This window comes from Cryptosporidium parvum, chromosome 7 (assembly GCF_000165345.1).
Source record: "Cryptosporidium parvum Iowa II chromosome 7, whole genome shotgun sequence".
Classification (NCBI taxonomy): Eukaryota; Apicomplexa; class Conoidasida; order Eucoccidiorida; family Cryptosporidiidae; genus Cryptosporidium; species Cryptosporidium parvum.
This window is the reverse complement of record NC_006986.1, coordinates 950,991-965,212: the sequence shown is the minus strand read 5'-3', so window position 1 is coordinate 965,212 and position 14,222 is coordinate 950,991. Positions and strand designations below refer to the sequence as shown.

At 36.4% G+C, this 14,222-nt stretch overlaps 7 protein-coding genes across 7 annotated transcripts; 4 read left to right on the top strand and 3 right to left on the bottom strand.

The window, feature by feature from the left end:
• Positions 1-219: 219 nt before the first annotated feature.
• On the bottom strand, positions 220-723 carry cgd7_4300 (Low complexity protein with coiled coil regions; the record flags this gene model as incomplete). The annotated part of the gene is made up of 1 exon (XM_628582.1): positions 220-723. The coding sequence occupies one exon, from the start codon at positions 721-723 to the stop codon at positions 220-222; it is 504 nt and encodes a 167-aa protein (XP_628584.1).
• An 846-nt stretch (positions 724-1,569) lies between these two features.
• Positions 1,570-3,135, bottom strand: cgd7_4290 (membrane associated transporter, 10 transmembrane domain; the record flags this gene model as incomplete). Its single annotated transcript, XM_628581.1, has 1 exon — positions 1,570-3,135. One exon carries the CDS (start codon positions 3,133-3,135, stop codon positions 1,570-1,572), a length of 1,566 nt encoding a protein of 521 aa, XP_628583.1.
• Positions 3,136-3,974: 839 nt separating this feature from the next.
• Positions 3,975-7,316, top strand: cgd7_4280 (signal peptide, large secreted protein; the record flags this gene model as incomplete). The annotated part of the gene is made up of 1 exon (XM_628580.1): positions 3,975-7,316. One exon carries the CDS (start codon positions 3,975-3,977, stop codon positions 7,314-7,316), a length of 3,342 nt encoding a protein of 1,113 aa, XP_628582.1.
• A 463-nt stretch (positions 7,317-7,779) lies between these two features.
• On the bottom strand, positions 7,780-8,529 carry cgd7_4270 (glycolytic phosphoglycerate mutase; the record flags this gene model as incomplete). Its single annotated transcript, XM_628579.1, has 1 exon — positions 7,780-8,529. One exon carries the CDS (start codon positions 8,527-8,529, stop codon positions 7,780-7,782), a length of 750 nt encoding a protein of 249 aa, XP_628581.1.
• A 606-nt stretch (positions 8,530-9,135) lies between these two features.
• Positions 9,136-10,956, top strand: cgd7_4260 (uncharacterized protein; the record flags this gene model as incomplete). The annotated part of the gene is made up of 1 exon (XM_628578.1): positions 9,136-10,956. One exon carries the CDS (start codon positions 9,136-9,138, stop codon positions 10,954-10,956), a length of 1,821 nt encoding a protein of 606 aa, XP_628580.1.
• A 357-nt stretch (positions 10,957-11,313) lies between these two features.
• Positions 11,314-13,101, top strand: cgd7_4250 (RNA pol II carboxy terminal domain phosphatase of the HAD superfamily with a BRCT domain at the C-terminus; the record flags this gene model as incomplete). The annotated part of the gene is made up of 1 exon (XM_628577.1): positions 11,314-13,101. One exon carries the CDS (start codon positions 11,314-11,316, stop codon positions 13,099-13,101), a length of 1,788 nt encoding a protein of 595 aa, XP_628579.1.
• Positions 13,102-13,189: 88 nt separating this feature from the next.
• cgd7_4240 (prohibitin domain protein) lies at positions 13,190-14,074 on the top strand (the record flags this gene model as incomplete). The annotated part of the gene is made up of 1 exon (XM_628576.1): positions 13,190-14,074. A coding segment is annotated over one exon (885 nt), but the record flags the coding sequence as incomplete, so codon positions are not given.
• Between the last annotated feature and the right edge of the window lie 148 nt (positions 14,075-14,222).

Here is a 14,222-nt window from a genome sequence, read left to right as displayed (position 1 = left end):
TTGCAATTAATAGCTCGAAGTACCCAAATTTTGGCGCTCATTCGTTACGAGTCAAAGATTTAGAGGAAAGAAGTAAATTGCTCGAAATAAAAAAGTTTAAAAGAAAAATTTTAAGAGGAATAATTAATTAGGAAAATAAGTTATACACAAACAGAGAAGCTATCCGTTAATCATCCTTGATTTCACATTCTTCCCCCCTCTTGATCTACTACATTAGAATTAGATGAAAATAACCTTTTGCGGTAAAAATAGAGTAAAAATCATCTTAGAGTTGAATTCTCTAGATAACATATCTATCTGCTCGTTAAATAGATTGACCATTTCCTTTACTTGGTTATGGATCTCCTCAACTGTTGCGTTCCAGAATAATATCTTTTTATTATTGTGAACAATTTCGCGTAGGAAAGTCTTTGAGATTTCATTATATTTTGAAACCAATTCAGAAGTCTCAGTTGCTGAGTATGATCCTGATCTTGACATATTATTAACTTTTGTTCTGATAGACTCTACTTCATTGAACTGCTGTTCAAGAAGCGAACAAATTGCAGAACACTTCTTTACTTCCGGACGAAGAGTGTTATTAATATATTCTCTGGATTGAACTAGAACTTTTTCAAAGTTGGCCAGAAGGGACTTCTTCTTTGCTCTAAATAAACCTTTTTTTTGTCCTTTAATCTCGATGTATTTTTCAACTTGGTTGCACCAGTTTGTAAGTTGACCCATTGAAACTTCTAGTTGCAACCCAAGAATTGGTGGAATTTGAGAAAGTTTGACAATATCTAAGTGAATAGGAAGGAGACTCTTGGAGATTTCATCTAATGATATTGATTTATCTTCAGGCTTCTTACTTGCAGATTTTTCCGCTTTAGGCACATTAGACTTTGGGATTTCCTTTGCTAAGGAAGAGCCTGTGGCATTCAGATATTGAGCAAGTCTCTCAGCAGCAACTCCATGACCAATTTCCTCAATAAAATTCTTTTCTTTAGGGTCAAATGGGTCAATGGAGACCCTCGGGAAGTCTGCTCTCTGGTTCTTAGTATTTGAGTCCTTTCCATCCTTATTTTTGGAAGGGAGATAAGACTCTACAAAAGTTGGAGCACTTGTCACATTTCCAGCCTTACTTTTGGCATTCTCTATAATTTTTCTTACATTCGTCTTCTTTTTGTGAGCTATTTCTAAGTGACGACTATATATTTCTCTTCCAGTATACGCAGATCCACATTCCTAAGAACGAAAATCAATATGTAAATGATAAATAACAGCTAAATCACAGTAAACTAACCTCGCAAACAAAAATTTGAGTAACATCCATCTTTGGAAAAATTTACTCTTTTTTTTGGCAATTAAATTTATTATTCTGATCAGTATATCTTGATAATTGTCAACTTCTTACACTGCATGTGAAATTGGCGCCTAAAAAGTGTAGACTTAGATATACAAGTGTAAAGAGAAAAAAAAAGTTAAATAACTAAAAAAACAGATCTTTAGGAGAGTAAATCTATACAAAAAATAAAAATAGATAAGTATAAATTGATATATATATGTTTTAATTAATTGAGTCAAAAAATGCTATACTGCCTTGATTTCAATGAATGACTGTGTATCGGGAATCTTTTCCATGCTTGATTTGTCCTTACTGATGTGCACAATCTTTTGACTTTCTCTTGTAATGAAGTAGAAAAGTAAAATACTGATCATCCAAGGGAAAATTGTCATGCAAAGAATGGCATTACCCAGTGCAATATAATTTGAAGTAGAACCTGATAGTTGTTTGCTTGAGTTGTATCCAAAAATAGAAACTGCAAGATCTCCAACAAATCTAGTTCCGAAAAATGCTGCTCCAATTCCTTCGAATGTGGATGATAGAGCAAAAACTGTTGCTCTATGTTGAGGTAGAATAACTTCGCAGAGGATGGGTCTACAAGCGCCAATTCCAGGCCATCCTGCAAATAATCCAATAATGAACGAAATAATAGAATAAACCATTAATTTAGATTGTTCGGAATCGAAATAAGAAACTGCAGTAGGGACTCTTGCAATTAGAAAGTATAGGAATATGGATCTGAAAACTAGGGAAAGCTGAGCCATCAATATCCTTCCTTTGGAAGGAGAGAAGTTGTAAAATATATCACTAACAAAACCAACTATAGGCGATACAAACATTGCAGCAACCCAACTAATTGAAACAATGAATGAAGCGCTAAATTGAGAAAGTCCAGTTGATTGGAGCCACATTGGAATAAAGTTCAAAGCGCTTCTGGGTATTGCATTGACCATTCCCAGGATAAATAACGAAATTACAGTTTTTGACTTGAAAACGTAGCCTAAATTTTTGATAGATGAAATTCCATTAAATTTTAAAAATAAATGTTTTTGGCTTTGCTGATAGTCTTTGTTACTACTGGAAATAAATATTTTTAATAATGTAAAAAGAACTATTCCAGATAAACTTGAAAGAAGAAATGGAAACATCCAGAATCCAAATTGCTTTGAAGTTTCAATTTGATGTTTATTGCTTACAAGTCCTGTAAATAGTAGAGCACACTGTCTTCCAATTGTCTGGAAAAACATAAGTTGTCCAAAGTATTTTCCTCTTCCACCATCTAAAATCTTATCTGAGGCTATCTTTTGCGATAATGGACCAAGTACTGCGGAAAATAATCCCCAAAAACACATAGAAAAGAAAAATTGGTTTATTGTATGTGAAAAACATATTAGAAGTGAAGAAATTGTTAGTGAAATGATTGAGAATCTCATAATATTAATTGGGTCCGAGTTATCTATTATCATTCCCCAAAATGGTGAAGCAATGGTAAACATAAGCTTTTGTAAGAAAGCTGCTGTACCAATAGCAACTGGATCCATTGACAAAAGGCTTTCAAAAAGTGCGTAGTTTGCAGGGAATAACTGCTCCATATATCCTTGGATACACCCATAAAATAGAATATAATGACCAATTGTTAGGTTTTGTGTCTTCCAAATTAGAAACGGTTTTTGCTTTATTTGCATGCCATTTCTGATTAAAATGTCATTCTCAGAACCCGAGGAATCTTCTGAAGCATCCTTGATCTCAATGTAAATCTTTTCCACATTTCTCGATGTGGGTTGATTCGAATCGTTTAAAGGGCTATTCATATTATTACTTTGAGAACATCCATAGCTTTGGCAAAATTTAGAGAAAAGGTTTTAGAGGATTGCCAGGTTTAAAAGTCACTTAATTACGATTAATCCAGGGATATTCATATAATTTTGAGTTGATTTCATACAAAACTGGGAAAGATATTATCAGAACTTTCAACCTCCAATTTACTTCTGGTATAAAGTGACCCGTGCATATTAGAATCCGGCGGGAACTTTTTCTGAAAAAGTTCACAGTAAAGGAAAGCTACGGAGAATTTAGGCAAATTTAAGGCAAAAAAAAAAAAAAAAAAAATCAAAAACACTCAACAAAAGATCAAAACTAAATATGAAGAAGAATGTATCTGATAATGTGGGTAGAACTTCTATTGGATAAAGAAAGACAACCTAGGATACATTGCTGAGAATCTTGCCAGTGAAAAAAGGTGCAAAAAATAGGAAGAAAAATTGATTTAGAGTCAAAAATAACTATTTCTACCGGCTGATTTGTACGTAATGTTTTTGTATAATATTCAAAAAATGCTAGATGAATAAAAAGATTAATAGATGCAAGTCTCGACGTTGGCGCCATCTATTAATTTATATTACTGGATCTAATGAGGAGTAGAATTTTTTTTCCCAGTGCAACAAAGGCAGATAAGTAGGAGATTGAAAGTGAGAGAGTGAGAGCTAATAATAATTCCTTGTTTTTCAAGGTAGGATAAAATATTGGACACTTACTTGATCATAAATAAGGGTTCATAAGAGGAGAAGTGAATAATTGAAGGATATATATATATATTCAAAGAAGAGTTGTCTTTAATAAATTATATATTTGAGGCTTTTAGAAATAAAAGATGAGAAATATTTTGATTTTAGTGGTTGAGTTAGCATTGATAGGAGGATGTCTTGGGGCAGGATATTTATCTAGAAGTGGAAACATTGCAAGAAGTATGGTTAAAAAGCAGATCATGGATTCTGCAAGAACTCCACAGATTATTAGTGGTATTAAGGTTAGCGATAGAATGATGAAAGATCCAGAGATTGCAGCTCAGATTAAGCTCGCTGAAGAGCAGAAGAAGATGTTTGATTCTAAGCTAACATCAAGCCCTCCTTCATTACCCAGACTAGACCGTGCCAACTTTAACAATCTTTTGTTCGCTCCATCTGACTTGAATTTAGCTGGAGTTGAGGAAGCATGGGATGAGAAGGTACATCAGGTAGTTGTTCAAACCGATGGAGAAGTTTCAGCAAAAGTTAAGGGAAGACTTAGATTACAATTTTTGAAGAAGAGAGGCTTTTCAGCAAGAGAAGGCTCTTTAGAGGAGATTCATGCATTGAGAATCAGCCCAAACTACCATCCTGAGAAGTATATGTTGAATTATCCAGGTGGTAAGCTTTCCATTCCAACTCATGATGAGAAGGGAAGGCCATTACCAGATGATCATATTAAGGCTTTGATGGCAAGAGCCACTCAATTTGATGCTCAAACAATGCTCGGTCCTTATCCATCCACATTCTCTGAGTTGGAGAGTGTAAGACTATCAGCAGGAGTTCCAGGGATTCCTCCAGCTTTAGGTTCTCAAGCTTCAAGATTCGGTGCTCCATCAATGATGGGACCATCCGGAATTAGGGGATATGCTGGCGCTGGTGGAAAAGTTTCATTAAACGTTTACGGGCCAATGGGACCAATGGGGCCGCAGACAGGACCAATGGGTGGTCCAATGGGTTCAATGGGACCAATGGGTTCAATGGGACCAATGGGAGGCCCCATAGGAGGACCAATAGGTAGTTCAATGGGTCCAATGGGTCCAATGGGAGGTCCATTAGGTTCAATGGGTGGCCAAATGGGTCCAATGGGACCAATGGGTCCAATGGGAGGTCCAATTGGAGGCCCATTCGGTTCAATGGGTGGACAAATGGGGCCAATGGGAGGATATATTCATGATAAAATGGTTTCTGGCGTAGGCCCAATTGGAACCATGAAGGCTGGATTGTACATGCCAGGAAGTCACTCAAAGGTAAGACAGTTTTTGGATGAGAGCAACCCAAAGAACCCATTCCTAGTTGTTTGGGATCCATCCAAGCTTTCTGCCTCATTGCAAGCTCCAACTGACATGAACCCAGTTCATGAACGTTTTAGAAAGGTTAAGAGTGGGGGGCACCAAATGTGGATCAGCTCCAAGTCAAGGAACACATTGGAAGTTCAAGGAAGAGCCTTGGATTTAGCATCAAGAGGTTATCGTGTATTTATTACTCCACCTATTACAATGATTCCAACTCCAGAGCATCCTGGTTTAGGAGGACTTTTACAGAGTAGCACTGGCGGCTCCTCTTCAATTGAAGGTAAATTATTGGTCGAAAAGGCTGCAGGATTTTGGCCAGTCAGTGCCATTAGATTTGCAGGTGGAGATTTGGTTGTTCAGGCTATTGGATGGCAAGGATCTAGAATGTTGCCACCCATGTTGGCTGAAAGTGTCCGTACTTTGCAGAGATTCAGACCACAAAGAATTATCATCCGCGATATTGCGGATACATACTGGCATTTGATTGGCCCATACAAGGCCTCCAAGATCCCAGGATATGTCTTACCAGAGAAGATTGTTTCCGGAATTCCAAGCTTCCCCACTCATCCTATTGAATCTGGAAAAGGACCATTTGAAAAAGCAAGCCGTTTCAGAAGACACGTTCCAACTGATGCACCATTATGGGGTAAATCTGCTACTTTAACTGGTCCAGTATTAATGCAACGCACTGATAGACATGGTGCTAGCGAATTAGGAAGAGTACTTCCAATCAAACCAAGTGGCTTGTTCAGAGATACTAACGAATGCTTGGCACTTCAACAGTATGGAAGGGAACCTTACAAGTTTGGATTACTTTCCACTATGGGATCTGGTAAATTGTATGATATGGCAGTTCGTGCTGCATCCAAATTAAGAGAAAGAGGCAGGTTTGCTTTTGTTGAGGATGCTTGCTTAGGATTAAGAATATTGATCACTATGTATGATGAGATGAGAAACGATGTTCAGTGTGCATCCGTTTTGAGAGCTACTGTTGCTTTGAGAAATGAAGTAGGATTAGATGAGTTCATTAGAAAGGAAATATGTTCAGGAATCTTCAAGATGCCATCATTACCAGCAGTTGATTTGAGACCTTTGAACTTGGCTTTAATGAACCCAACTGAGATTGCTGCTCATTATAACTTGAGATCCTTCCCAAAAGTTGCTCCATACACTTCAAGATTATTTGGGGCTGCTATCCATAAGTCAGAAGCTCTTCAGGAAGCCATTTCAGCATCCCCTCTCGCAAAAGGCGTTGATTCTAAGATTTATCGTGATGTTTGTTCTGAAGTTTCTTACACTTTACAAGAACTCAATCCATTCGAGAATTCCTCTGCTCAACAGTGCGCTGAGTCAATTAAGGCCGTTTTTGGTCTCCATGTACAAGAATGGGAGGATGTTGCAGATAATGTCTTGGTTGATATTTGCTCCAAATCTGGTTACAAATTATTGCCTTCAAGTGATTTATCAACTACAAAGATCTACGGATTTGCTGAGATCAGAGAGATTTTCTTATTAGAGAAAGATCATGCCATTCATAGACCTTATTCACTCGAGGATTCAGTTATCTTCGAATCCAAGGTTAAAGCACACAGTGCATGGTGTAAAGCTACTACTCCAGAAGGCAAATGTGTTGCAACTGACTTGGCAAAGAAATGCGATGGATTATCGGTTCCTTTGGTTAATCGTTCCCAATTATTTGCTTACTTCTCTGAGCAAATCCTTAATAAGATGGTTAAGGGATCAACCATTCCAATCTACACAAACACTATCTGTGGTATTTTCTCAGCAGTTTCAGCATTTTCTGATGATGAACAAACCATTTCAGATACTTTATCTAAACGATTAGGTTCAGTTTTCCCTGTATTTGCTGATAATCAGGCATTAGTTACATGGAAAGGATTCTTATCGCACGAAAAGAAGATTTTGAAGATTAAGAATTTAGCTTCAATTTACCAATTATATTCAAAGCCAATGAAATACTTAAGCGCTTCAGACCAATCTTTGGTTGCAGAACATGAGAGTGAGGGAAATTACAAGCCAAAGACATCCTCTGCACAAAAGGATGAAGAAAGTTTTTCTGATTCAACAGTTGCTACTGAGGGTGATGAAGGGTCTGAGGAAGAGCAAGAATAAATATTGTCATATATCGTTAAAATAAGAATCTCCTGATCATTTATTTGTAACTTTAGACATCATTTGCTAAAGTATAATACAAAGTAACCTAAAGCTTATTTTAAATACTAATGTATGAATTTAAATCAGTGAAGAAGTGGATAGGGTTACAGGGCTACTCCTTTATTTATCAACTTTAATAGTCCTATATATCTCTTATACTAAAAGGGATGGGTGGTATAATTACCCCGTTAATAACAGGAAATCTATTATTTCAGACTTATTTTAGAATTCTAATAATTCCCAAAATTGAATCTTTTTGTCGTGTTCATTTTCTCCTGAAATAAAAAAATATCTATCAGCTCATATAAATACAAATTGAGATAAACAGAAATAGACTTTTTGTGATTTAAAGAACACTTAGTGGTTTCTAGCCCTAAAGTTACTTTAGAGGATAATGTGGCTACTAAAATTTCGTACCTCTTTACTTAGCTTTTCCTTGATTCGCAACAGCCTCCATCTTAGCCTTGAGTTCTTCCTCGCTAATCAAATAGTATTTCTTTGTCACCTTGAGATAATCGTCAAGCTCCAATACAAGTGGACATGCTGTGGGAATATTAACCTCAAGAATTTGTTCTGGTGTCATTCCTTCTAGCAAGTAGAGAAGAGCTCTAAGGGAATTCCCATGAGCAGAAACTAGGACAGATTTTCCTGACATGATTGAAGGAGCAATTACGTCCTCGAAATACGGCTTAACTCTTTCAACGGTATCCTTCAAACATTCTGTTGTTGGTAAGCATGAGGGACAGATACCCTTATAGATCAACTCATTTCCTGGCCATCTTGGATCAGACTTTTCAAGAACTGGAGGAGGAACATCAAAACTTCTTCTCCAAATCTTGACTTGGTCCTCTCCAAACTTGGAGGCAGTTTCAGACTTATTGAGCCCTTGCAAAGCTCCGTAATGTCTTTCGTTTAATCTCCAGTGGTTAATAATTGGGCAATTAATATTACCTAGTTCCTTTAAGACAGTCCATGTAGTCATAATAGCCCTCTTTAATACTGAAGTGTAAACTACATCGAATTTGAAGCCTTTCTCTAAAAGCATTCTTCCTGCCTCAATTGCCTCGCTTACTCCTTGCTCACTGAGGCTAACATCTGTCCAACCAGTAAACCTATTTTCTTTGTTCCACTCACTTTCACCATGACGAATCAATGTTAGCTTGTAAGTCATCTTTTCTTGCAATAAGGATTTACCTAAATCAATACTTCTGAGAAAAAACTTAAAATTAATCAAATAGATCAAAAAAGATAGAAATGTTTAGATATAATTAGATTATTCCACATACCCATTAATCCTCACTCGGGAATTAACGTAATAATGTATCTTAATGGAAATAACATGCTGGGGAAGGCGCCAAAGTTTCCTTTAATGATTTATTAAGTTAAAGAATGGAAAGTTAAAGAGGATGAAAATTGAGAAAAGTTGGACAATATTTGAGTTATAGATAAGATATATGAAAATGATTTGTTTTAAATGCTTTAGGTTCTACTTAATATTTTTTGATTATTAATTTATTTCTGTTACCGTACCTATAAGAATTGATTAGTTGCAGAACATAGTATTGATATTCCGATACTACTAACTGTAAAATGGGGTTTCAAAAAAAAAAAAAATGGAGCATTGTTCTTTTATTAGAATGAGAAATTTTCAGTTATTTAATTTAATTCACTTTTTTTTTTCTTAAAAGTAATTGGGGTAGCGGGACAGTTATATTTTCTCTTTGGCATAACCGGACATTACCCAACAGGAAAGTTACCGATAGAGGAAAAAAATTCCATGAGTAATAATGTTAATTTAAACACCAAAGTTTGCGAGGATGGAGATGTATTGGAGGATATCTTAGTTGCTCTAGAGAATGATAAAATTGTAAGTTCCATCAACAATAAGGAAGTAGCAAATACAATTAAGAGAGAGAAATATGTCAATAAAAGCGTACCTTATATGAGTAATCCATTTTTCCATGAGTTGATGAGAGGCAAAGAAAATAAACTAAGTGATCTTGACCGAGAAATACCAGCTCACTTATTAGCAAGAATTGCACAAAAAAGAGAATCAGCACCAGAACTATGGAAGAAATTATGGACAGAAAAGAGGATTTCTGACGTAATAAAGAATTGTGGTGAAGAAGAGATTCCAACAATGGAGAAGATTTTTGTCTCTTGTATTGTGGGAGAAGAAACCACCATAGTTTCACCGGAGCAATATTCTTCAGTTTCTGATTGGTCATATTACATTTGGTGGTTATTTTCAAGACGACCAGAGATTTCAAAGATCTCTCCAAAGCTTCCAGGGCATGTAGTGACAGCAGTAGCATCAATGGAGTGGAGACTTCTACCTAAAGTTAGGCCAGACATTCTGAATTTATTTATCTCAAAGGTGAATACATACAAGTCCTCAAACCCCCCTCCAAAAGCAAATGACAAGGGTATCACTCAGAGAGATTATTTCAGGAAATTGATGAAAGAATTGAGGTCAGGGTTAGAAAACAATTTTAGTGAATGGTTATTGCCTTTTCTTAGATCAAAGAAGATTCAGATTGAAGGTTTTGGACAAAGTTCAACGAAACATGGTAACTCAAATTCTATTAAGGGATCTGAGCTGATCAAAGAGTCAATGCCAGTTGAGAATATTCCCAAATTGATTTGCCGTGATATTGATAGATCTCTTGTGAAAAAGAAAGGACATGCAAATTTGGCCCCTACTCATTTATTTCCACATTTTAATTCCTCGGATTGTTGCTTGCAGAATCAAATATATCAAAACGTTTACGTAGAAGAGTATTCAAATTTGGCTTGGTCAATGTTAAATACACTGCCAAAGATTGATTTTAAGATTGGAATTCGTGTACAGTTTGTATATAATCCTGAAGGATTAAACGATGAGTTGTATTGGGTAAATGGAGAGATTGAATCAATTTCAACAGAAACTGGAGAAATCATTTTAAAGTCAATTTCTTCAATGGAAGGAATCACTCCAGTTTCTATTTCAACTTCTCTTCTGAACTTTCTTCCTCCTTCAATCCCCACTTTTGAAGTTAAGAAAGATTGGTGGAGACTTATTCCTACAGAATCTACAAATAGCGACTTTTCTAAGGGTTCAGTAGTTGTCTATAAGTCTGGTGGCTCAGATATGAAGCTTCTGGATGGGGTTTTAGTTGATGTTGTAGGTGAAAATACTAAAAGAATAAAAATTAAGAGATTAATTGATGGAAAGTGTGAAGAAGTGAGTTCTGATGCAGTTTTAAACCGTATTCCGTATGACATACATCCATTTGATGGTAAATATGATACTGAAAGTTCACTTTCTTCATGGACTTGGTGTATTCCGAGGCATTTCCAAGGAGAGAATTCCAAGGGATCAAAAGGAAAGCTATTGCTATGGTTTGTTTCAGGAGAAATTAACATGATAAGTGACGACCCACTTCTATGCGTATCTATTCAACCAGATATTCCGTTTAATCACGGCTATATTTGGGGACCATTACCTATTACATGCTTTATTGATGTCATAAATCCAAATGGAGGAAACTTAGAACAAGGCTACAATTTCCAAGACATAGATTCTATTTTAGATACACCTCTAAGTTTGCTAGTTTAAAGCAGATAACATTCATAGAGAACTATAATATTGTTTTTTTGTTGAAATCACAAATATTATTATTTTTTCAAATTTTTAATTACTTTCGACTGCATACGTGTGATTCTTTTTTGAGATTTACTGCTGCCATTATTTTTTCTTATTTGCTATAATATAGTTCAAAAATTTCCCGCCTAAACTGGAAAATTAATTAGAAATAGAGATTGTCTAGAAAAGAGTATCAATAACGTGTAAAATTGGTGTGTATATTTAAGTATTCCAGAAAATCAGTAATGTGAAGTAAATTCTGGAGATTCCCACCAGGTTACTTGTTCATAGCAAATACCATAAGATTATATATTTGTTAAAGTTTTAAAAATGAATTTTAATACAAATGTGGTCCCTCTTCCCATTGCGGATTGTAGTATGTATTCATCCACACTACTTAATGAAAATGGGGAGTTTAGTCCTGAAAAGTTGCGAAAAGAACTTTTAAGGGCTAATGAAGCCATATTGTCATTAGGACAACATAAACGTGAAGGCAAACAGATTAAGAGTCGATTTGGAGAGAAACCTCCAGATTTTGATGAAAGTGCAAGAAAAGGATCAAGTTCTTCGGCTTCTGGCGGATTTACCGACCAAATTGTTGATGAAACATCTCCTTATGAGGATGATTATGACCCATTTTCAGACCCAGTATGTATAGGAGATCAAGTAAGTGGGAGCCCTGTTGGCCAATTTCCCTCTACTAGTAGGTTTACAAATTCTAAGTATTCCCGCGAGCTAGATTCCACTGGAGCTGTTAATTCAGGTAAACTACAAACTTCAAATGCAGTTTTACCCGATGATACACATTTAGCAAGCACTGTACCAAAAGATTATTTGGCACAAAATAAGTTGGTTGCAATACTTGATCTAGATAATACACTTCTTCATGCCTATAACTCAACCAAAATTGGTTGTAATATTAACCTAGAAGACTTTATTAGTTCTTCTGGAGACCCAGAAATGTATAAGTTTGTTCTACCACAGGATTTGAATACACCTTACTATTTAAAACTTAGACCAGGTGTAAGAGAGTTCTTGAATACTATTGCTCCTTATTATATTATGGGAATTTGCACTAATGCAACAAGAGAATATGCAGATGTAATTAGAGCAGTTTTAGATCCTCAGAGGGATAAATTTGGAGATAGAATTGTTGCTAGAGAAAGTGTTGATGGACGTGATACACAAAAAGACTTTAGAAAGATTTGCGTTGATGTAGAGACACGCGCTATTGTATTACTCGATGACCGTTCGGATGTTTGGGACAGCTCATTAGAAAGTCAAGTTGTTAAAGCTCAGACTTATGAATACTTTGAGCAACGTAAGGATGCTTTAAAATCTCATTACCCCTCACTATCTTCCGGAGCGAATTCAATTTCAGCGAATTCAAGCGCTCCTGGTGACATTCTCTCTGCTGCACTGTCCTCATTATCCAATGCCAGCGGTGGCAATAGTATTGCAGACTATGATCGCCATTTGGACTATTTAATTCGTGTTTTCAAAGAGCTTCATACAAGATTCTTCCAAAACCCTGAAACTGCATGTGTTGGAGATATTTTAAAGAAGATGAGAAGCGAGATACTTGAGAACTGCATCGTTTGTTTTACTGGATTCTTGAAGGCTGATGAGAAGCCTATTGTTAAAGGCCTCCCCTCTAATTGGGGAGATTCACAGGCTGACGCAGAATCAGCAGCTATTAGGCTAGGTGCTGGTATTGAGGAGAATTTAGAACCTCTAGCTACACATCTAGTTGTTCAAAAGACAAATACTGCCAAGTTCCACCAAGCAAAAAATAATCCAAATGTTAAAATTGTTCATACACTCTGGTTATGGGCATGTGATGGACAATGGCAACGTGTATCAGAAGATCTTTTTGAAGGAGAGTCTCTATCTGATAAGTTTAACCAATCAACAGTTTTAAGACCTTGGAATGTGCACTGGGAAATCCTTGCTCAAAAAGAGGGTAAAACTGGGATTAATTCCTTAAAGTTTAGGCTTACATCAGACCCTAGTTCAAACACTTATTTAAAGGAGTACCAACACCCTGCTGCATGGAGGCAGAGCTGTGGAGCTCGTATTTGGTCCCCACGCGAAGTGGTAACTTTGGTATTTACTTAATAGTGAAGAAGCATAGAATATAAATATAATTAGTCTGTATTTTTTCTTAATCTAATAATCCAATTTCTGTTTGTTTTTTTTATTCTAAATAGTTACCGCAAAATCAAGACTAAATGGCCACGTCAATGAAAAACTATCCAAAAGAACAAATATGAATGTAGAGAGGATCTTGACAAGGATAGCAAGAGGAGGACTCCTTTTAGGTGCAATCGGAACAATCCCAATGTCATTTATGTTTAATGTGGATGGGGGTGAGAAAGCTATAATGTTCAATAGGTTTGGAGGGGGGGTCTCTCCCAAAGCAATTTCAGAAGGTACCCACTTCTTCCTCCCATGGTTCCAGGTACCTTTTATATATGATGTTAGAGTTAAGCCAAAGGTAATTAACACCACGACTGGGACTAAAGACTTACAGATGGTTAACCTCTCTCTCAGGCTTTTATTTAAGCCATGCACTGAGTTCCTTCCAAGGCTACATCAAAATTTGGGTCCAGATTATGATGAAAAGGTACTTCCCTCAGTAGGGAATGAGATCCTTAAGGCTGTGGTTGCAAAATACGACGCTGAAAGCCTCCTTACTCAGAGGGAAAAGGTTAGCAGAGAAATAAGGGAGTCAATCATGCAAAGAACAAAACAATTTGACATTATTATGGAGGACGTGGCAATTACCCATCTAACTTATGGAAAAGAGTTTGAAAAAGCGATTGAAGAGAAACAAGTTGCACAACAGGATGCTGAGAGAGTCAAGTTTGTGGTGCAAAAGGCTGAGTATGAAAAACAAGCTGCAATCATTAGAGCTTCTGGAGAGGCTCAGGCGGCAGAAATGATTTCAAAGGCTGTGTCCAACTCAGGGTGGGGGATTGTAGATGTAAGGAGGTTGGATGGAGCCAGGGACATAATTGAGAATCTAAGCAAGTCCGACAGAGTGACATTAATCCAAGGAGACCAACAACACTTGCATTTTAGAGTCTAGAAATGTGAGTCTAGTTGAATTAAACCGGAGATTTTAGTCAGCTATGGAAATCTTAAATCTCCAAATAAGACTAGGCTTAGCAAAATCAATAGTTTCTTTTTGAAGATGTTATATTTGGCGGGAAAATCCTATCATTGCAAGTACCTCA